This window comes from Salmo salar, chromosome 10, assembly GCF_965601325.2.
Source record: "Salmo salar chromosome 10, fSalSal1, whole genome shotgun sequence".
NCBI lineage: Eukaryota > Metazoa > Chordata > Actinopteri > Salmoniformes > Salmonidae > Salmo > Salmo salar.
The window spans coordinates 73,646,977-73,669,508 of NC_138300.1; the positions used below are offsets into that span (position 1 = coordinate 73,646,977).

At 43.0% G+C, this 22,532-nt stretch overlaps 1 protein-coding gene across 1 annotated transcript in view; it reads left to right on the forward strand.

Annotated features, from left to right (window-relative positions):
* Positions 1-2,239: 2,239 nt before the first annotated feature.
* itga11b (integrin, alpha 11b) overlaps positions 2,240-22,532 on the forward strand; it is an 81,276-nt gene continuing 60,983 nt past the window's right edge. Inside the window, exons 1-2 of the mRNA XM_082956616.1 lie at positions 2,240-2,252; positions 6,846-6,957. Of these exons, the coding sequence (XP_082812742.1) occupies positions 2,240-2,252; positions 6,846-6,957 (125 nt within the window). The remainder of the gene's footprint in view (positions 2,253-6,845; positions 6,958-22,532) is intronic.

Consider the following 22,532-nt stretch of genomic DNA (forward strand, 5'->3'; position numbering starts at 1 on the left):
AGAAAATCTGTGGAGGGAGCTCAAGGTTCGAGTTGCCAAACATCAGCCTCGAAACCTTAATGACTTGGAGAAGATCTGCAAAGAGGAGTGGGACAAAATCCCTCCTGAGATGCGTGCAAACCTGGTGGCCAACTACAAGAAACGTCTGACCTCTGTGATTGCCAACAAGGGTTTTGCCACCAAGTACTAAGTCATGTTTTGCAGAGGGGTCAAATACTTATTTCCCTCATTTAAATGCAAATCCTTTTATAACATTTTTGACATGCGTTTTTCAGGATTTTTTTGTTGTTATTCTGTCTCTCACTGTTCAAATAAACCTACCATTAAAATTATAGACTGATCATTTCTTTGTCAGTGGGCAAATGTACAAAATCAGCAGGGGATCAAATACTTTTTTCCCTCACTGTAAAAACAACTTAGTTACAAAGTCTACTATGTATACTTCAGAGTTAAATGTAATCCTGCCTTGTTACAAATTCTACTGTGTATAGTGTTAAATGTAACCCTGCATTACATAAAGGTTACAGAACAAATAATAGCAGATCACTGTAATCAGATGAACAAATAATAGGTTTTATGACATAAAATTAAAATAATTTTCTACATTGAAATGTGTCATTTTTATTTTTCAAATTCCACTGCTTAACTTTGTGTGTGTATAGAGTGAAATTTATATTTAAAGACATTAACCATTCTTTGCGTAGCACTCAGCCCTGCTATAGTAATTCACGAAACTACAGAGTATGTTGTCCATTGAAGTTGTTGTCTCTGGCTCTTTTGACATCAGATTCAGAATTAATAATAACAAGGTTTGTGGTAGTTTGAAGGGTTGGATCCACCTTAGGCCAGGAGTGTTTCCAATCCATATGACCCGACAATAAAAACCTCAGCCCTGTAGTCATAGCACAGATGAAAAGGGAAGCTATCTATAATAATAATATTTTATCATAGCCTATGAATAGGGCCGCCTCATTGAAAATTACATTTTGGTCATTTAGCAGATGCTTTTATCCAGAGCAACTAGGATTAAGTGCCTCGACAGAATTTTCACCTATTTGATTCAGGGATTCAAATCAGCAACTTTTCAGTTACTGGCGCAACGCTCTTAACCGCTAAGCTACCTGCCGCCCCCATCAAAATTGATAGACTTAAAACTGACAACAAGATGCCTGAACAGATATAACATTTTACTAAAACATAATAATGTTAAACCTTTCTTACATTTTGTATACGATCGCATATATCTCTCTATTATGTGTGGGAATACTTAGGAACAGATTTCCAAAGTTAATCACATGGAGCTGATTTGCTATTGTTTTTTACTGTCTTTTATGTCCAAAAACATTTTCTCAGAAAACTTCAGGGGCCAAATAAAATCGCTGGCCTGTGGGCCAGTTGGGGAACCCTTCTCTATTCTAACAAATCTGCATTAGCAGTTCATATCAGTAGGTGTCACTTTGCACTAGCTTGTCAAAAAAGACTGATGCCATGATGACTGTCTGTCTCTGTATTTGTGAAAGTTATGGTGGTGCTAGAATCCATCAATTCTCTCTTTATGCGTTAGCCATCTATCTGTTATGGTTGGACAAATGTGTTCATATTGTCCGTGTAGACTGCTCTGTGGCGGATATTGTTATTATTTTTACTTTAAAGACAGAAGTTTGTGCCACAAACATTTGTGAATAATCAACAACAGTGGAAATAAAATAATATGCCAACATTACTGTACTAACAAACTGGGTGACTAACCTTTTCAGGAACTTCAGTATCCCTTGGCCTTGGGTAGCAGCAGATAATTTATTTAGTGAGTCTAAATTATTAATGTTGCTGGCTGCATGATTACATCAACCTAGCTAGCTAAGGTTAATTAGCTAGTTTTATAGCTAGGCTACTAAAGCTAATGTTAGCAGTTTCATTAGCTAGCTAAGATTGGATCATATATGCTGTAAAGAGGTCAATGGAACTCATCAAAAACAATGGAAATGCCATGGAAACACGTGGGGGAAAGGTGCCGTGGGGGAAAGATCCTGAATTGTCTCATTGCCCCCCGCAGAATTTGCCTACATTTAGGCTATTGTTTATATGTGTATTTCACACTATGCGAAAACAGACAACTATATCCAAATCGGACTTTAGTAACCACATTTTGGGACTGTTACAATACATCAACAATGATGGTTTTGACGAATATCCATTTTGTCAGATCATATTTGTTGAATGTGCATCGATCCTTTAAATGATGGCGCTGGAGGGTATGGCTGCCGTCTTATCGGCTCTCAACCAGTCATGCTATTTTGTTTGTTTTTTTCGCATTGTTCATAACTTGTTTTGTACATAATGTTGCTGCTACCATCTCTTATAACCGAAAAGAGCTTCTGGACATCACAACTGGGATTATTCACCTCAAATTGGATGAGGAGTTAATCTTCAATGAGTCAGACGCGAGGGATATACTGCAGACACGTTCTGCTAGCTAACGTTCAATCGCTGGAAAATAAATGGGACGAACTGAAAGCACGTATATCCTACCAACGGGACATTAAAAACTGTAATATCTTATGTTTCACTGAGTCGTGGCTGAACGACGACATTAACATACAGCGGCAAGTTATACACTCTATCGGCAAGACAGAACAGCAGCCTCTGGTAAGACATGGACGGGGGCCTATGCATTTATGTAAACAACAGCTGGTGCACGATATCTAAGGAAGTCTCCAAGTTTTGCTCGCCTGAGGTAGAGTATCTCATGATAAGCTGTAGACCACACTATCTACCTAGAGAGTTTTCATCTGTATTTTTCGTAGCTCTCTACACACCACCACAGAGCGAGGTTGGCAGTAAAACCGCACTCAATGAGCTGTATTCCGCCATAAGCAAACAGAAAAACGCTCATCCAGAGACAGTTTTACCAAATTTCTATCCGCATGTTAAATGTGCAACCAGAGGGAAAAAAACACTAGACCACCTTTACTGCACACACAGATCGCGTACACAGCTCTCCCTCGCCCCCCATTTGGCAAATCTGACCATAACTCTATCCTCCTGATTCCTGCTTACAAGCAACAATTGAAGCAGGAAGCACCAGTGACTTGGTCTATAAAAAAAGTGGTCAGATGAAGCAGATGCTAAACTACAGGACTGTTTTACTAGCACAGGCTGGAATATGTTCCGGGATTCTTCCGATGGCATGTAGGAGTACACCACATCAGTCACTGGCTTTTACTGACACATAGAGAGGGTAGTATCGGAGGCAGATACATCACCGGTGCCAAGCGTCCTGCCATCCAAGACCTCTATACCAGGTGGTGTCAGAGAAAGGCCCTAAAAATTGTCAAAGACTCCAGCCACCCTAGTCTTAGACTATTCTCTCTGCTACCGCACAGCAAGCGGTACCGGAGCACCAAATCTAGGTCCAAGAGGCTTCTACTCTCATCACTTTAATAGCCCCCCTGCATGTACATTATTACCTCAACTACCTCGACACCGATGCCCCCGCACATTGACACATTGACTCTGAACTGGTACCCCGGTATGTATTTACTGCTGCTCTTTAATTATTTGTTTTTCTTCTCTTACTTTTTTGTTCTCTTTTTTTGTTGGTATTTTCTTAACTGCATTGTTGGTTAAGGGCTTGTAAGTAAGCATTTCACTGTAAGATCTGTTGTATTCGGAGCATGTGACAAATAAAATTTGATTTGATTTGATCCGGCATCCTTTGTCTATCCCCCCAGTTGGTGTTCCATTGACCTCTTTACCGCGTTTATTAATCTACCTAGTTTCAGAGGACGACTAAACTGCTTTTATTAAATTGCTTTTACTGACACATACTTTGTTTCCATAAGAATTTGTGTTTGCTCTCTTGTGAGGCAAGCAACGAGGTAGGCAGGAGAGGAGGATGAGTGAAGAAAGAAACCAAGTGCTGAATCAAACAAAGATGTGCTTGTGCAACCAAACATAGTTGTTGAGAGGCGTGGTTGATGAGGGTCTGAAGACTGTAGCTAGGAGACCACTGTGACTGACAAGGGATTCCACCGTGAAATGCCAGGGACAGGGTTGTATTCACTAGACAAAACAAAGGCAAACGGGCGAAAATTTGGTGAGGTACTATGTCAACTTTTCCAATAACAGAGGCCTGCTTTTTTAACGTTGCAAAACTTTTTCGAGTTTTTCTATGACATTAACTTATGAATATGTCTGGTAAATCCGTTCAGTGCGGCTGCTTTGAAAGATCGAAAAGTACGGGGGAAAATGCTGTCTCGCCACACGTTTTCCTGCAGCTCTGTATGAATTTGTTTATTTTCAAACAGTGCCGCATTGTTGACTCCAAAAACATAATTTGTACAGAAGTAGCTAGTTATGCTAACGTTAGCTAGCTAACCAGAAGAATGTTTACAGTACCATGGCTGAATGCCTCTTGATTCAACTAACTTCCCACAACAATTTTAATCAGAACATGATTAAAATCATTGCATTTAGCCAACTACTGTTTTTGTTGTACTTCTCGGGTCAAAAGATTTAAGCAAATGATCCCAATTGTAGTAGTAGCAGCTTGTGACTAGTTAATGTTGAAGTACATGGATAAGTAGCCTAGGCTAGATCTACCAGCGATATTATATTTTACATAAACTCAGACCTGGCTGATCTGTTATTGTCTTCTGTGGAATTCAGAACATTATTGGACAAGTTTAAAGCTCTTTGTTCTTTGTATCCATAGAGCCACTTATTTTTTGCTATAGTCAACCCTCCAATCATAAATTGGGAGAACACTAATTTAGAATGACTGAAGATTTAACAGTACTTGTGTGTGTGTGTTTATGCATGCACATGTTCAACTTCAAGAACATGTATGTTAGTGACTTTTGTGTTGTTTATGGTGAAAATACCATTAAAAACATTCCGGGACAGATTATTTTGTGTTTTTTCCCCTGACAATCAAAACATAATATGGCTATAACTCAGTACACTGCTTTTTAAACAGATTTTTGTATTTATTTAGGGCCGAATTTGAACAAATTCTTAAATCGTGATTAACTAAAGCCATTAACTCTTAATTATTTGAATCATTTGACAGCCCTAGTTTGAATATGAATCTTTGTCAAATCCATAAAAGAAAAGTCAAACTGACTTTGGTTAGCCTATTGTCTGCAAAGGTTGTTACATTGTGAACTGCAAAGTCATTAAAAATGTCACTTCACTTTACATTAAGTTGCTTCTCCTGGGCAAGTACATTGTAAATATATGTATATCCCTTGTACCAACATTGTAATTACAAGTAAGTTGGTTGTTAAAGATTTGCTACATTGTAAGCACAATGCAACTAAATGGGTTATACCTAATGTTCGCCTGGTTAGCCTATTGTCTGCAAAGGTTGTTACATTTAAACTACATAGTAATTATAAAGGTTATACCCAACTGGGTTTCACATTACATTGTTTCCTACTACTGTGTAGGTACATAATAATTACAAGTATATCCTATGTAAGTATATCTGGCAAGTAGCCTAGTGGTTAGAGCGTTGGACTAGTAATCGAAAGGTTGCAAGATCAAATCCCCAAGGTAAAAATCTGTCTTTCTCCCCCTGAACGCCCACTGTTCCTAGGCTGTCATTGAAAATAACAATTTGTTCTTAACTGACTTGCCTAGTTACATAAAGGTCAAAAAAAAAAAAAACTCCATAGCTTTTGAGCCAGGTCATAATATAGAAATAAACTAATTGAAAATAAGGTTCTAGCCTATTTATCAATCCTGGTATTATATGTGGATTCGATAGTAGTGGCACCTTGTAGTTATGTGTAACAAGGTCAGATTTTGGTTGGAGTCAGTGGCGAATTTAAGTATAGGCGATATGGGCAAGGGGGCGACGCAACAAAAAATTTGGAATGGTGACATTTCCGTGATCAGTTTTCTATCGCTCATTTGCACGTCACATCAATGATATCATGTCACCGTGTGGGACTGTGGGTCAATTAACTATGTCGGGGTGGGCACCCTGATTCTAGTTTGTGAGCTAGGCAGGCTACTGCCTGGGAAGGTCTCCCACTCAGAAATACAAGATGGGGAGGGGGGCGGGGGTAGGTTGACCTCATTTCTCCCCACTGGAAGCCCGAGGTAGGGGGAGCGGGGAATCTATCAAATAGCGCACCTCGAACTTTGTACAGTACTAATGCAATTAGTAAAATCAGTCACACTGCGAAATGCTACCAAATAAACCACAATTCATTCATAATACTGTGAATGTATAGTTTCACAGACATATTGTGGCATTTGTTTCTAGTTTGTGCGAAATCATTAAGAATAATATAAAACCAGTCTGCACACCACCAAGGTGAATTGGTTTAGTCTCGACTCTTGGTTGACAGTGTTGGGGGGATGGGTAATGTATTGACGCTTGAGTACCAAATCAACACAAATTTGTTTCCATTTGTCTTTGTTACTTCTTTTTGATATCAAGCGTATGATTACAAAACATTAGTTACATAGTGGAACAAGAAAATGTTTCATTACATCAGTAGTTACACATGTGGACTAACCTTCAGCAAGTGAATGTGCAATTACACATTTTGTGTTCCAAATGTGTAATACTTGATAGCTACAAAACCTTATTACCATGTAATTACTTAGTAACATCTATGTAACTACTATTATTACTACAGTTATTACTGGGTAGTTACATATTAATAGGAGCAACTTATTGTAAAGTGTTACTGGTAAGTTTGCTCCTCTCACTGTGCAAGCGGTTGGTAAGACCGTTGAGTGTGAGACGCAACGCAATAGTGGTGCAATTACATTCATTCAGTGTACTTAATCTTTTAAATGCTTATAGAATGTTTTGTGTGTGTTTCTAGGCCTTCGGCACAGCTTCAATTTTGACACAAAGAAGTACAAGATCATTGAAGGCTCCAAAGAGGCCCAGTTTGGATACACAGTGCAGCAGCATGAGGCAGGAGGACGGAAGTGGTAAGACACACTCTTTCTATTTTCTCTCTCTCACATTTCCACTCTAAATCACTATCACTTCCTCCCCACTCAGTCTTCCAATCACTGTAAAATGAAAAGAAAATGTTAATTTCATCTCACACAAAGCTTTGGACATGGTCGGAAAGCATTTCAGAAAGGCTTTCGACAACGTTATTACTCTTCCCAGCAAGCAAAATAAAGTTGAAAGGATGTCTACAAGATGTATTTTCCAGGCGTTGAAGTTAAGTTCATTTTAGGTTCTGAATGAAAGGTGAAAATACGTGTTTTCCTGATGTTTAAAATACGTATTTTGAGGTCCGCCCAAAACAAGAAAAAATGTGGTCGGTCAGGACCAGGCCAAATCTTCAGCACAGTACGGCATAGTTCAGTTCAGCACGGTGGAGTACAGTATAGTATGGTACAGGACAGAGTTTTATTCAGTAGAGTACAGTTGAGTACAGTGGAGTACAGTACAATACAGTAAAGTTTAATTCAGAAGAGAAAAGTACAGTAGAGTACAACTGTTTAATTCAGTACAGTACAGTTTAATTCAGTAGAGTAGACTACATTAGAGTAAACTATAGTTTACTTTTCTTTATTGTAATGTCCTGTACTCTGCTGTCCTCCACAGTACTGTACTGTTCAAACTTGTGAAACATAGACGTCTATGCTTGGTTCAGATTTGGTCATGACCAGACCAAATCTGAACCTATCATAGACATCTATGTTTGTGCCAAAACAAGGCAGGACAGAACCAAATCTGAACCAAACATAGATGTTGAAATCAAGGCCAGTCCAGACTGCACCAAAAAAAGTCTGTCCTTGCTTAGTGGGTTTGTACCTCTCCCAGAAAACATAGTGCTGTCCTCTCATTGCGTGTCAATGAATCAGAAAGTATTCATACCCCTTAACTTATTCCACATTTTGTTGTGTTACAGCCTGCAATAAAAATGGATGAAACATGTTTTACTCTCACCAATCTACAGTACCCCATAATGACAATGTAAAAGCATGCTTTTTTTTAATTTTTATTATTTAATAGGAAATACAGAAAATCTTATTTAGAGTCTCTAAGAGCTTTGCACACCTGGATTATACAATATTTGCACAAAACTGTAACTAGGCCACTCAGAAACATTCAATGTTGTCTTGGTAAGCAACTCCAGTCTATGTTTGGGCTAGTGTTTTAGGTTATTGTCCAACTGAAAGGTGAATTTGTCCCTCATTGTCTGTTGGAAAGCAGACTGAACCAGGTTTTCCTCTAGGATTTTGCCTGCTCTGTTCAGTGTCTTTTTATCCTAAAAAACTCCTTAGTCCTTGCCGATGACAAGTATACCCTAACATGATGTAGCCACCACTATGCTTGAAAATATGAAGGGAGTTGTGTTGGATTTGCCCCAAACACACTTTGTATTCAGGACATAACATTCCTTTCTTTGCCACATTTTTTGCAGTTTTACTTTAGTTCCTTATTGTACAGGCTTCCTGTCATATACTCTGTCATATAGGTTAGTATTGTGGAGTAACTACAATGTTGTACAATCCTCAGTTTTCTCCACATCCATTAAACTCTAACTGTTTTAAAGTCACCATTGGCCTCATGGTGAAATCCCTGAGAGGTTTACTTCCTCTCTGGCAACTGAGATAGGAAGGATGCCTGTTTCTTTGTAGTGACTGGGTGTATTGATACAAAGTGTAATTAATACTTTGTGGGGCATTGGCAAGCATCCCTGGTGTTTGTGGTTGAATCTGTGTTTGAAATTCACTGCTCGACTGAGGGACCTTACAGATAATTGTATGTGTGGGGTAACGAGATGAGTTATTCATTCAAAAATCATCACTCCGGATGAAAAGTGTGCCCAAAGTAAACTGCCTGCTACTCAGGCCCAGAAGCTAGGATATGCATATAATTGGTAGATTTGGATAGAAAACACTCTAAAGTTTTCATAACTGTTAAAATAATGTCTGTGAGTATAACAGAACTGATATGACAGGCAAAAACCTGAGGAAAATCCATCCAGGAAGTGTCATTATTTTGAAATGGCTGTTTTTCCAATGAAAGCATATCCACCATTAAAGGGATAGGACCCAGATTCCGTTCCCTATGAATTCCACTAGTTGTGAACAGTCTTTAGACATTGTTTGAGGTTTTTATTCTGAAAAATTAGGGAGAATGACCATTTTGAGTGAGTGGATAGTGGGATGTCCCCAGAGCTGTTTCCTGCGCATGACCGAGAGCGCACCTTTCTTGTTTTTCTTTTATATTGACGACGCTATTGTCCGGTTGAAATATTATCGATTATTTCGGCTAAAAACAACCTGAGGATTGATTATAAACATCGTTTCACATGTTTCTACGAACTTTACCGATACTAATTGGAATTTTCGTCTGCCTGTTGTGACTGCCTTTGAGCCATTGGATTACTGAACAAAATGCGGCAACAAAACGGAGGTTTTTGGATATAAAGAGGGACTTTATCGAACAAAACCAACATTTATTGTGTAACTGGGAGTCTTGTGAGTGCAACCATACGAAGATCATCAAAGGTAAGTGATTAATTTTATTGCTATTTCTGACTTTTGTGACTAATCTACTTGGCTGGTAATTGTATGTAATGTTTTGTGTGCTGGGCGCTGTCCTCAGATAATAGCATGGTATGCTTTCGCCGTAAAGCCTTTTTGAAATCTGACACCGTGTGACGCTTGCAGTAGTGGGTGTGGAGTCAGGCGCAGGAAACAGGAGTAGTTGCTAATGGGCTTTTAACCTCTCTAGGGTCTAGGGTCGAAATCGTCCCACCTACGTAACAGCCAGTGGAATCCTGTGGCGCGTTATTCAAATACCTTAGAAATGCTATTACTTCAATTTCTCAAACATATTACTATTTTACACCATTTTAAAGACAAGACTCTCGTTAATCTAACCACACTGTCCGATTTCAAAAAGGCTTTACAACGAAAGCAAAACATTCGATTATGTCAGTAGAGTACCCAGCCAGAAATAATCAGACACCCATTTTTCAAGCTAGCATATAATGTCACAAAAACCCAGAAGACAGCTAAATGCAGCACTAACCTTTGATGATCTTCATCAGATGACACACCTAGGACATTATGTTATACAATACATGCATGTTTTGTTCAATCAAGTTTATATTTATATCAAAAACCAGCTTTTTACATTAGCATGCGACGTTCAGAACTAGCAAACTTCCGGTGAATTTACTAAAAATTTACTAAATTACTCACGATAAGCGTTCACAAAAAGCATAACAATTATTTTAAGAATTATAGATACAGAACTCCTCTATGCACTCGATATGTCTGATTTTAAAATAGCTTTTCGGTGAAAGCACATTTTGCAATATTCTCAGTAGATAGCCTGGCATCACAGGGCTAGCTATTTAGACACCCAGCAAGTTTAGCACTCACCAAAGTCAGATTTACTATAAGAAAAATGTTATTACCTTTGTTGTCTTCGTCAGAATGCACTCCCAGGACTTCTACTTCAATAACAAATGTTGGTTTGGTCCCAAATAATCCATAGTTATATCCAAACAGCGGCGTTTTGTTTGTGCATTCAAGACACTATCCGAAAGGGTAAAGAAGGGTGACGAGCACGACGCATTTCGTGACAAAAAAAATCTAAATATTCCATTACCGTACTTCGAAGCATGTCAACCGCTGTTTAAAATCAATTTTTATGCCATTTTTCTCGTAAAAAAGCCAATATTCCGACCGGGAATCTGCGTTTAGGTAAAAAGACGAAAGAAAATAAAGCATGGAGTCGACTCGTGCATGCGCCTAAGCCCATTGTCCTCTGATCGGCCACTTGCCAAAAGCGCAAATGTGTTTCAGCCTGGGGCTGCCTCGATATCATTCAGCTTTTTCCCGGGCTCTGAGAGCCTATGGGAGCCGTAGGAAGTGTCACGTTACAGCAAAGATCCTCAGTCTTCAATAAACAGAGACAAGAAGAACAAGATCTTGTCAGAGAGGGCACTTCCTGTAAGGAATCTTCTCAGGTTTTTGCCTGCCATATGAGTTCTGTTATACTCACAGACACCAACAGTTTTAGAAACTTTAGGGTGTTTTCTATCCAAAGCCAATAATTATATGCATATTCTAGTTACTGGGCAGGAGTAGTAACCAGATTAAATCGGGTACGTTTTTTATCCGGCCGTGTCAATACTGCCCCCTACCCCCAACAGGTTAATGAATTGCACCGTAAAAGAAAAGTACACCCACGAAAACACAAGCTTAAATACTAAACTAAACACTAATCATACACAGGTGCAAACAATCAAGACAAAACCAACAGAAAAGGGAAAAAGGGATCGGTGGCAGCTAGTAGGCCGGTGACGACGACCGCCGAGCGCCACCCGAACAGGGAGAGGAGTCACCCTCGGCAGGAGTCGTGACAGTACCCCCCCTGACGCGCGGCTCCCGCAGCGTGCCGACACCGGCCTCGGGGACGACCCGGAGGGTGAGGCGCAGGGCGATCCGGGTGGAGGCGATGGAAATCCCTCAATAGTGTTGGGTCCAGTATGTCCCCCACCGGCACCCAGCAACTCTCCTCCGGACCGTACCCCTCCCAGTCCACGAGGTACTGCAGGCCCCTCACCCGGCGTCTAGAGTCCAGAATGGCATCTACTGTATACGCCGGGGGCCCCTCGATGTCCAGAGGGGGCGGGGGAACCTCCGGCACCTCACCGTCTTGTAAGGGACCAGCTACCACCGGCCTGAGGAGAGACACATGAAACGAGGGGTTAATATGATAATACGAAGGTAGTTGTAATCGGTAACACACCTCGTTTATCCTCCTCAGGACTTTGAAGGGCCCTACACGCTGCGGACCCAGCTTCCGGCAGGGCAGGCGAAGGGGCAGGTTTCGGGTCGAGAGCCAGACCCTGTCCCCTGGTTGGAATACGGGGGTCTCACTGCGGTGGCGGTCAGCGCTCCTCTTCTGTCGTCCCCCTGCTTCTTTAAGGGCCTCCTGGACAGCCCTCCAGGTCTCCTTGGAGCGCTGCACCCAATCCTCCATCGTAGGAGACTCGGTCTGGCTCTGATGCCACAGTGCCAGGACCGGCTGGTAGCCCAACACACTGAAATGGTGAAATGTTAGTGGAGGAGTGGCGGCGTGAGTTTTGGGACAGTTCGGCCCAAGGTATGTACCTGGACCACTCCCCTGGCCGGTCCTGGCAGTACGACTGCAAAAACCTACCCACCTCCTGGTTAACTCTCTCCACTTGCCCATTGCTCTCGGGGTGATAACCGGAGGTCAAGCTGACCGAGACCCCCAGGCGCTCCATAAATGCCCTCCATACACGGGACGTGAACTGGGGACCCCGATCAGAACGATGTCCTCCGGCACCCCGTAGTGCCGGAAAACATGGGTGAATAGAGCTTCTGCAGTCTGTAGGGCCGTAGGGAGACCGGGCAATGGGAGGAGACGGCAGGACTTAGAAATCCGATCCACAACTACCAAGATCGTGGTACTCCCCTGAGACGGGGGAAGATCGGTGAGAAAGTCCACCGACAGGTGGGACCACGGCCTTTGTGGAACGGGGAGGGGTTGTAACTTCCCTCTAGGGAGGTGCCTAGGAGCCTTACTCTGGGCGCACACCGAACAGGAAGAGACATAAAACCTCACGTCCTTAGCCAAGGTGGGCCACCAGTACTTCCCCTTAAGGCCTAGCACTGTCCTCGCCACCCCAGGATGACCCGACGAGGGTAACGTATGAGCCCATCGAATCAATTGATCACGGACACCAAGCGGCACGTACTTACACCCTGCTGGACAGTTGGAAGGCGCAGGCTCCAGCTGTAGCGCCCGCTCGATGTCCGCGTCCACCTCCCATACCACCGGTGCGACCAGCTCTGAGGCTGGAATGATGGGAGTAGGATCGATGGGCCGATCCTCAGTATCATAAAGACGGGACAGTGCGTCGGCCTTCATGTTCATGGAACCTGGTCGATATGAAATAGTGAACTGGAACCGGGTGAAGAACATGGCCCACCGTGCCTGACGCGGGTTCAGTCTCCTAGCTGCCCGGATATACTCCAGCTTCCGGTGGTCAGTCCAGATGAGAAAAGGTTGTCTAGCCCCCTCAAGTCAGTGTCTCCACACGGTCAAAGCCAACAGCTCCCGGTCCCCCACATCATAGTTACGCTCCGCCGGACTGAGCTTCCTAGAAAAGAAGGCACAGGGGCGGAGTTTCGGTGGCGTACCCGAGCGCTGAGATAGCACGGCACCCACCCCAGCCTCGGACGCGTCCACCTCCACTATGAATGGTAAAGAAGGGTCCGGGTGCGCCAACACAGGTGCATCAGTGAACAGTGCCTTCAACTGGTTGAAAACCCTGTCCACCTCTGTCGACCAACGCAAACGCACCGGTCCCCCCTTCAGCAGTGAGGTAATGTGAGCCGCTACCTGGCCAAAACCCCGGATAAACCTCCGGTAGTAATTGGCAAAACCCAAACACCGCTGCACTTCCTTCACCGTGGCTGGAGTCGGCCAATTACGCACGGCCTTAACGCGGTCACACTCTATCACCACCCCCGAGGTGGAAATGCGATAACCCAGGAAGGAGACGGCTCGTTTGGAGAACTCACACTTCTCAGCCTTGACATGTAGGTCATGCTCCAGCAACCTCCCAAGCACCCTGCGCACCAGGGACACATGCTCGGCGCGGGTGGTGGAGTAAATCAGGATGTCATCGATATACACTATCACGCCCTGCCCATGCAGGTCCCTGAGAATCTCGTCTACAAAGGATTGAAAGACGGCTGGAGCATTCTTTAACCCATACGGCATGACGAGGTACTCATAGTGGCCCGATGTGGTACTAAATGCGGTTTTCCACTCGTCTCCCTCCCGAATACGCACCAGATTATACGCGCTCCTGAGATCCAGTTTCGTGAAAAAACGCGCTCCGTGAAATGATTCCACCGCCATAGCGATGAGAGGTAGTGGGTAACTAAAACCCACTGTGATGGAATTGAGACCTCTGTTATCAATGCACGGACGCAGACCTCCCCCCTTTTTCTTCACGAAAAAGAAAACTCGAGGAAACGGGTGAGATGGAGGGCCGAATGAACCCCTGTCTCAGAGATTCTGTGACATATGTCTCCATAGCCAACGTCTCCTCCTGAGACAAGAGGTACACGTGACTCTTGGGAAGCGCAGCGTTTGCCAGGAGGTTCATCACACAATCCCCCTGTCGATGGGGTGGTAATTCAGTCGCCTTCTTCTTACAGAAGGCGAGAGCCAAATCGGCATACTCAGGGGGAATGCGCACAGTGGAAACCTGGTCTGGACTCTCCACCGACGTGGCACCGATGGAAACTCCCAGACACCTACCCGAACACTTCTCTGACCACCCCTGGAGAACCCCCTGTTTCCACAAAATCTTGGGATTTTGACTGGCCAGCCAAGGCACTCCCAGCACCACTGGAAACGCAGGTGAATCGATAAGGAAAAAACTAATTTGCTCCTTATGATTCCCCTGCGTTACCATGTCCAGCGGCACCGTAGTCTCCCTGACCAGCCCTGACCCTAATGGCCGGCTATCTAGGGAGTGCACGGGAAAGGGGGAATCTAACGGTACTAACAGAACTCCCAGCTTAAGGGCAAGTCCGCGATCCATAAAGTTCCCCGCTGCACCTGAATCGACTAGCGCCCTATGCTGGGAACAAGGGAAAACACCCTGACCTGAGAGAGACGGTTTATATCCCTATTGTGTTAGGTCAGGGTGTGGGGTGGGCATTCTATGTTTTGTATTTCTCTGATTAGGAATCATACTTAGGCAGCCTTTTCCCACCTGTGTTTGTGGGTAGTTGTTTTCTGTTTTGTGTTTCTGTACCTGACAGAACTGTGCGCTTTCGTTTCCCTTTGGTTATTTTTGTTCGAGTGTTTGTTTGATTCAAATAAAAAGTCATGAACACTTGCCACGCTGCATCTTGGTCGCCTCTCTACGACGATCGTTACACTTCTACCATAGCGCCCTTCGCTTTATCACAGGTGACAGTTTAATACTGCATCTTGTATCAAAAGGTTGGCTGGTCCTTGTTAAAGTCCCGTAGATCACTTCATTAGTGCCTTTTTGTTTACAAAGCTCTACTACACAAACTTCCACTGACCTAACTTTGTTGCTACGTATAAAAGAATGAGCTACCGATCAATTTAGGGAAATGCTCCTTTAGTTTTAGTGCCCCCCATGGTTGGAATAGCCTACAAAATTCCTTGCATCTTGATTCCCTTGTGTTGCTAGGGCAGTTTAGGACTCTGGTGTTTTTGAGGATGGCAGTTGTATCGATTGATTTTAGTGGTTTATTTGTTGAAATTGTGGTGTTGTGGTTATTTTTCTTATTGTTTTACTTGTAATGTAAATGTTTTCTCCCTGTTTGTTAGTACTCAGGGGACCCTTGTGTATGAAACCCTGGTCTCATTTGAGCTACCCTGAATAAATAAAGTGAATTAATAAAAACAAAACAAAAAATAAGTGTAACATCTCTCTTGTACATTGGAGATTATTTATGGTCATCTTTAGTTGAAATTCTGTTTTCATATTGTAAAAGTGGAAATGTGTAATCCATATGCCTCTAGCTAGCTTTTCCCTGCTTCATCATACACAATGTGCACATGTACATGCATGCATGCAGGCGCACACACACGCACACACACAGACACACCACCAATGGGTCTCTATGGCACTGGGTGTTTTGCCAACCTGGACACAGGGATAGGTGTCACATAGTTAACGGAAATCTGTCTCCCTCTATTTAGTATGATACGTTACATTTTGTATGGTATATATTCAACTGTGGATGTCCATCATCCATTTAGTATGATATGTTATAAATTGCAAATTCATACAATATGTTATGAACTCCACATTGTTCTGGCTAACGTTAGCTAGGCTAGGGGTTAGAGATTAAGGTTAGGGGTTAGGAGTTGGGGTTAGTGGTTAAGGTAAGGGGAAGGGGTTAGCTAACATGCTAAGTAGTTGCTTAGACAATCGAGTCACGACCAATCTCTCTCCTTCCATTTTTGGCTTAATTATATGTAAAGTCCCCTGTTTTGTGGACCTGTGTGGTTCTGGTACTTTCACTTAAAAATTGATATGTGGAAACCATAGATCAAAAGGACTTGCATTGAGCGGTAGCCCTGATTCTTACGGACACAAGAGTACAGTATGTTTGGAAAGTATTCAGACCCCTTGACTTTTTCTACATTTTGTTACGTGACAGCCTTATTCTAAAATGGATTAAATAAAACATTTTTTCTCATCAATCTACACACAATACCTCATAATGACAAAGCGAAAACAAACAGGTTTTTATCCATTTTTTCAAATGTATAAAAAGTAAGCAACAGAAATACCTTATTTACATAAGTATTCAGACCCTTTGCTATGAGAGCTCAGGTGCATCCTGTTTCCATCAATCATCCTTGTGACTAGCTCTGAGGAAACTTTGCAGTATTTTATTTTTGAATGTATTATTTTTTACATTATTAGCGCAGGAAATGTTTTGTGTCATTACATACAGCAGGGAAGAACTATTGGATATCAGAGCGGTGGTAACTTACCAGAACAACCAGCATTACGACCATAAATATGACTTCCCCGAAAGCAGATCCTTTGTTCGCTCTCCCCAGGGCAATTGAACTGATTCCAGAGGCCGACCCAAAACATCGCTGGCAGAAGAGAGGCACTCGGAGTGGCCTACTGGTTCGACTTAGGAGGCTCACACACCCCCCACCGCTTCCGAGTATATTACTTGCTAATGTTCAGTCTTAGGATGACAAAGTTGACGAGCTCAGGGCAAGGATTTCATTCCAGAGAGACATCAGGGCCTGTAACACACTTTGTTTCACGGAAACATGGCTCTCTCGGGATATTCTGTCGAAATCGGTCCAGCCAGAGGAATTATCAGTTCATCATGCAAACAGGAATAAATATCTCTCCGGGAAGCAGAAGGGTGGAGGTGCGTGTTTCATGATTACCAACTAATTGTAGTAACATACAGGAACTCAAATCCTTTTGTTCACCCAACCTAGAATACCTCACAATCAAATGTCGACCGTATTATCTCCCAAGAGAATTCTCCTCGGTCATAGCCATGGCCGTGTATATCCCCCCTCAAGCCGATACCACGACAGCCCTCAAAGAACTCCACTGGACTTCATGAAAACAGGAATCCACATATCCTGAGGCTGCATTTATTGTAGCTGGGGATTTAAAAAAAGCAAATTTGAGGACAAGGCTGCTGAAGTTCTATCAACATATTGACTGTTGTACTCGAGCGGGTAAAATACTCAACCACTGCTATTCAAACTTCCAGGATGCTTACAAGGCCCTCCCCTGCCCTCCTTTCGGCAAATCTGATCACGACTCCATTTTGCTCCTCCCTTCATATAGGCAGAAACTCAGTACCCGTGCTAAGGACTATTCATGTCACGTCCTGACCAGTAAAGGGGTTATTTGTTATTAAAGTTTGGTCAGGACGGGGTAGGGGGTATTTGTTTTATATGGTTTTGAGTGTGTGTTTATGTAGAGGGGGGTTTTATTTATGTTTCCGGGGTTTTTGGTTTAGTTCTATGTTGTACAGTCTGTTTCTAGGGTGTTTATTTCTATGTGTAGTATTGGGGATTGGGGCCTTCAATTGAAGGCAGCTGGTTATCGTTGCCTCTGATTGAAGGTCCTATAATTAGGAGTTTGTTTGTTTTGCGGATGGTGGGAGATTGTTCTTTGTATTGCTGTGTGAGCCTACAAGACTGTTTGTCGTCCGTTCATCGGTTTCTTGTTTTGTTTCGTGTTTAATAAAAATGAGCATTCACATACCCGCTGTGCCTTGGTCCATCCATTACGATGACCGTGACAATTCAAAAGCAGAATCCACGCTTCAGGATTGTTTTGATCACGTGGACTAGGATTTGTTCCGGGTAGTTTGCAAAAGTAATTTAGAGAAACACACTGAAACAGTGACTGAGTTTATCAGGAAGTGTATAGTGTATAGACTATTAAAACCTATGCAAACCAGAAACTGTGGATAGATGGCAGCAATCGCATAAAACTGAAAGCGTGAACCATCGCATTTAATCCTGGCAAGGTTACTGGGAATATGGGAGAATACAAACAGTGTAGTTATTCACTCCGCAAGGCAATCAAACAGGCAAAACGTTAGTATAGAAACAAAGGGGAGTCGCAATTCAACGGCTCGGACATGAGACAAACAACACCTCCACTATGCTAATCCTCAACACTGCAGCCCCACAAGGGCGAGTGCTCAGCCCACTCCTGTACTCCCTGTTCACCCATGACTGCGTGGCCAAGCACACCTCCAACTCAATCATCAAGTTTGCAGACGAAACAACAGTAGTAGACTTGATTACCAACAATGACGAGACAGCCAACAGGGAGGAGGTGGGTGCTCTGGGAGTGTGCCAGGAAAATAACCTATCACTCAACGTCAACAAAACAAAGGAGATAAATGTGAACTTCAGGAAACAGCAGAGGGTGCACCCCCCTATCCACATCGACGGGACCACAGTGGAGAAGGGAAAAGCTTCAAGTTCTTTGGTGTACACATCACTGACAAACTGAAATGGACGATCCACACAGACAGTATGGTGAAGAAGGTGCAACATAGCCTTTTTATCCTCAGGAGGCTGAATAAATTTGTCTTGGCACCTAAAACCTTCACAAACTTTTAAACATGCACAATTGAGAGCATCCTGTCAGGCTGTATCACCGCCTGATACGGCAACTGCACCGCAAGACTCTCCAGTGGGTGATGCGGTCTGCCCAACGCATTACCGGGGGCAAACTACTCGCCCTCCAGGACACCTACAGCACCCAATGTCACAGGAAGGCCTTAAAGATCATCAAGGACATCAACCACCCGAGTCATTGCCTGTTCACCCCGCTATCATCCAGAAGGAAAGGTCGGTACAGGTGCTTCAAAGCTGGAAATGAGAGATTGAAAAACAGCTTCTATCTCAAGGCAATCAGATTGTTAAAAAGCCACCACTAGCACATTACAGGCTGCTGCCTATAGACATAGACTAGAAATCACTGGCCACTTTAAGTAATGGAACACTAGTCACTTTGATAATGTTTACATATCTTGCATTACTCATCACATATTTATATACTGTATTCTATAATATTCTACTGTATCTTAGTCACTTTAATAATGTTTACACGTCTTGCGTTACTCATCTCATATGTATATACTGTATTCTATATGATTCTACTGTATCTTAGGTCATGCTGCTCTGACATCGCTCGTTCATATATGTATATATTCTTAATTCCATTCCTTAATTCGATTTGTGTGTATTGTGTATATGTTGTGACATTGTTAGATATTACTTGTCAGATATTACTGCACTGTCGGAGCTAGAAGCACAAGTATGTCGCAACACCTATAATAAACATCTGCTAAACACGTGTATGTGACCAATAAAATTTGATTTGATTTGATCCATTAGAAGTTTCCACAACTTGATTGGAGTCCACCTGTGGTAAATTCAATTGATTGGACATGATTTGGAAAGGCACACAACTGTATATATAAGGTCCCACAGTTGACAGTGCATGTCAGAGCAAATACCAAGCCATGAGGTCGAAGGAATTGTCCGTAGAGATCCGAGACAGGATTGTGTCGAGGCACAGATCTGGGGAAGGGTACCAAAAAATGTCTGCAGCATTGAAGGTCCCCAAGAACACAGTGGCCAACATCATTCTTAAATTGAAGAAGTTTGGAAACACCAAGACTCTTCCCAGAGCTGGCCACATGGCCATACTGAGCAATCAGGGGAGAAGGGCCTTGTTCAAGGAGGTGACCAACAACCCGATGGTCACTCTGACAGAGCCCCAGAGTTCCTCTGTGGAGATGGGAGAGCTTTCCAGTAGGACAACCATCTCTGCAGCACTCCACCAATCAGGTCTGTACGGTAGAGTGACCAGACGAATGCCACTCCTCGGTAAAGGCACATGATAGCCCGCTTGGAGTTTGCCAAAAGGCACCTAAAGGACTCTCAGACCATGAGAAACAAGATTCTCTGGTCTGATGAAACCAAGATTGAACTCCTTGGCCTGAATGCCAAGCGTCACATCTGGAGGAAACCTGGCACCATCGCTACGGTGAAGCATAGTGGTGGCAGCATCATGCTGTGGGGATGTTGTGCAGTGGCAGGGACTGGGAGACTAGTCAGGATTGAGGGAAAGATGAACTGTGCAAAGTACAGAGAGATCCTTGATGAAAACATGCTCCAAAGCGCTCAGGACCTCAGACTGGGGTGAGGGTTCACCTTCAAACTGGACAACGACGAAGCACAAAGCCAAGAAAATTCAGGAGTGGCTTCGAAACAAGTCTCTGAATGTCCTTGAGTGGCCTAGCCAGAGCCCGGGCTTGAACCCCATCGAACATCTCTGGAGAAACCTGAAAATAGCTGTGCAGCAACGCTCCCCATCCAACCTGACAGAGATTGAGAGGATTTGCAGAGAAGAATGGGAAAAACACCTCAAATACAGGTGTGCCAAGCATGTAGCGTCATATCCAAAAAGACTCCAGCCTGTAATCACTGCCAAAGGTGCTTCCAAAAAGTACTGAGTAAAGGGTCTGAATACTTATGTAAATGTCATACTTCCGTTTCTAAACACCTGTTTTTCCTTTGTCATTATGGGGTATTGTGTGTTGATTGATGAGGGAAAGGCGAGTTCCTAACGAGTTCAGGAAGCCAAGCTAGAGCTCTGTGAGATGTTCACAGCAATGGGGGAAGACATTTTGATCACGAAAGACTGTTCGGAATTATGCAAATTTTTCTGTGACACTAAATATACAAATATGCATTTTACAGTTGTAAGGAAGGTGAAAACGTATAAATTATAACTTGATTATACAATACTTTCCATCATATTTTCATATTTGTACTGTGTACTTGAGCTTGTGTCCTCAAGTGACTAAACCTCAGCAATTTTTAACTGTTTGTACCAGAAAGGTGAGATTTTTTACTTTCTTGAAGTATGCAGTGTTACTAGTTATTGTTAATGGCCCTCCTGATAAATGGTTATTTTGGGGGATTATGGAGATTATATTTATGAGGTTTTTGTCACGACTTCTACCGGCTCCTCTCCCTATTCGGGTGGCGCTCGGCGGTCATCGTCGGCCTTCTAGCTGCCACCGATCTCCTTTTCCCTTTTCGTTTGGTTTTGTCTGTCTTGTGTTGCACCTATTTTGAGTTGAGTTCATTAGTGGGTTATTTAGTCTTGCTCTTCTAGGTTGGGTTTTGTGCAGGATTGTTTCGTGTTACCTGTCGTGAGTTTGGGGGGGTTACGTATTTGTATTTTGGTTACTGGCGTTTTATTGCTGGATTGTGATCCGGCCCTGGTGGGGGTGGACATTTTTGTCTGGTTGGGTTTTTCCTTATTCAAACCTGTATTTGGTGGTTTGGACTCTGGAAATAAAACGCTCTACTATTGCATCTTTGATCTCCTGCGCCTGACTTCAGCCCACCACTCCTAGTGTATAATGACAGTTTTAAGTAACCGTCTTTCCATTGTAACCAGGCCAAATGTAACATATCATACTAACTTGTGTCTCACAGATTTATGTTAAACTGAACAAAATTATAAACTTAACGCGCAACAATTTCAACGATTTTACTGAGATACAGTTCATATAAGGAAATTCATTAGGCCCTAATCTATGGATTTCACATGGGAGGCTTGGGAGGCCCACCCACTCGGGAACCAGGCCCACTCACTGGGGGAGCCAGGTCCAGCCAATCAGAATTCGTTTTTCCCCACAAAAGGTCTTTATTACATACAGAAATACTCCTCAGTTCAATCATCTGTCCAGGTGGCTGTCTCAGACGATCCCACAGGTGAAGAAGCCGGATGTGGAGATCCTGGGCTGGTGTGGTTACAGGTGGTCTGCAGTTGTAAGGCAACTGGGACGTACTGCCAAATTCTCAAAAATGAAGTTGGAGGCAGCTTATGATAGAGAAATGAACATGCAATTCTCTGGCAACAGCTCTGATGGACATTTCTGCAGTGAGCATGCCAATTGCACGCTCCCTCAAAACTTGAGTCATCTGTGCCATTGTGTTGTGTGGCAAAACTGCACATTTTAGTGTGGCCTTTTTTTGTCCCCAGCACAAGGTGCACCTGTATAATGATCATGCTGTTTAATCAGCTTCTCGATATGCCACACCTGTCAGGTGGATGGATGATCTTAGCCTCTGGACGGGCTCCGTCCTGTATGCGGGATCAACATCCAGCGAAAAATCCTATCGCCATTTTCTTTACAAAATGTAATATATATTTTTTCAAATATAGGACTATTGTATATCGTTTTATAGATACACCTCTCCTGAATCGAACCACGTTGTCCGATTTCAAAAAGGCTTTACAGCAAAAGCAAAACATTAGATTATGTTAGAGGAGTATATCGTAAAAGTAGCCACATAGCCATTTTCCGACCAACCACATGCATCACAAATAACTAAAAAACAGCTAAATGCAGCACTAACCTTTGACAATCTTCATCAGATGACACTCCTAGGACAT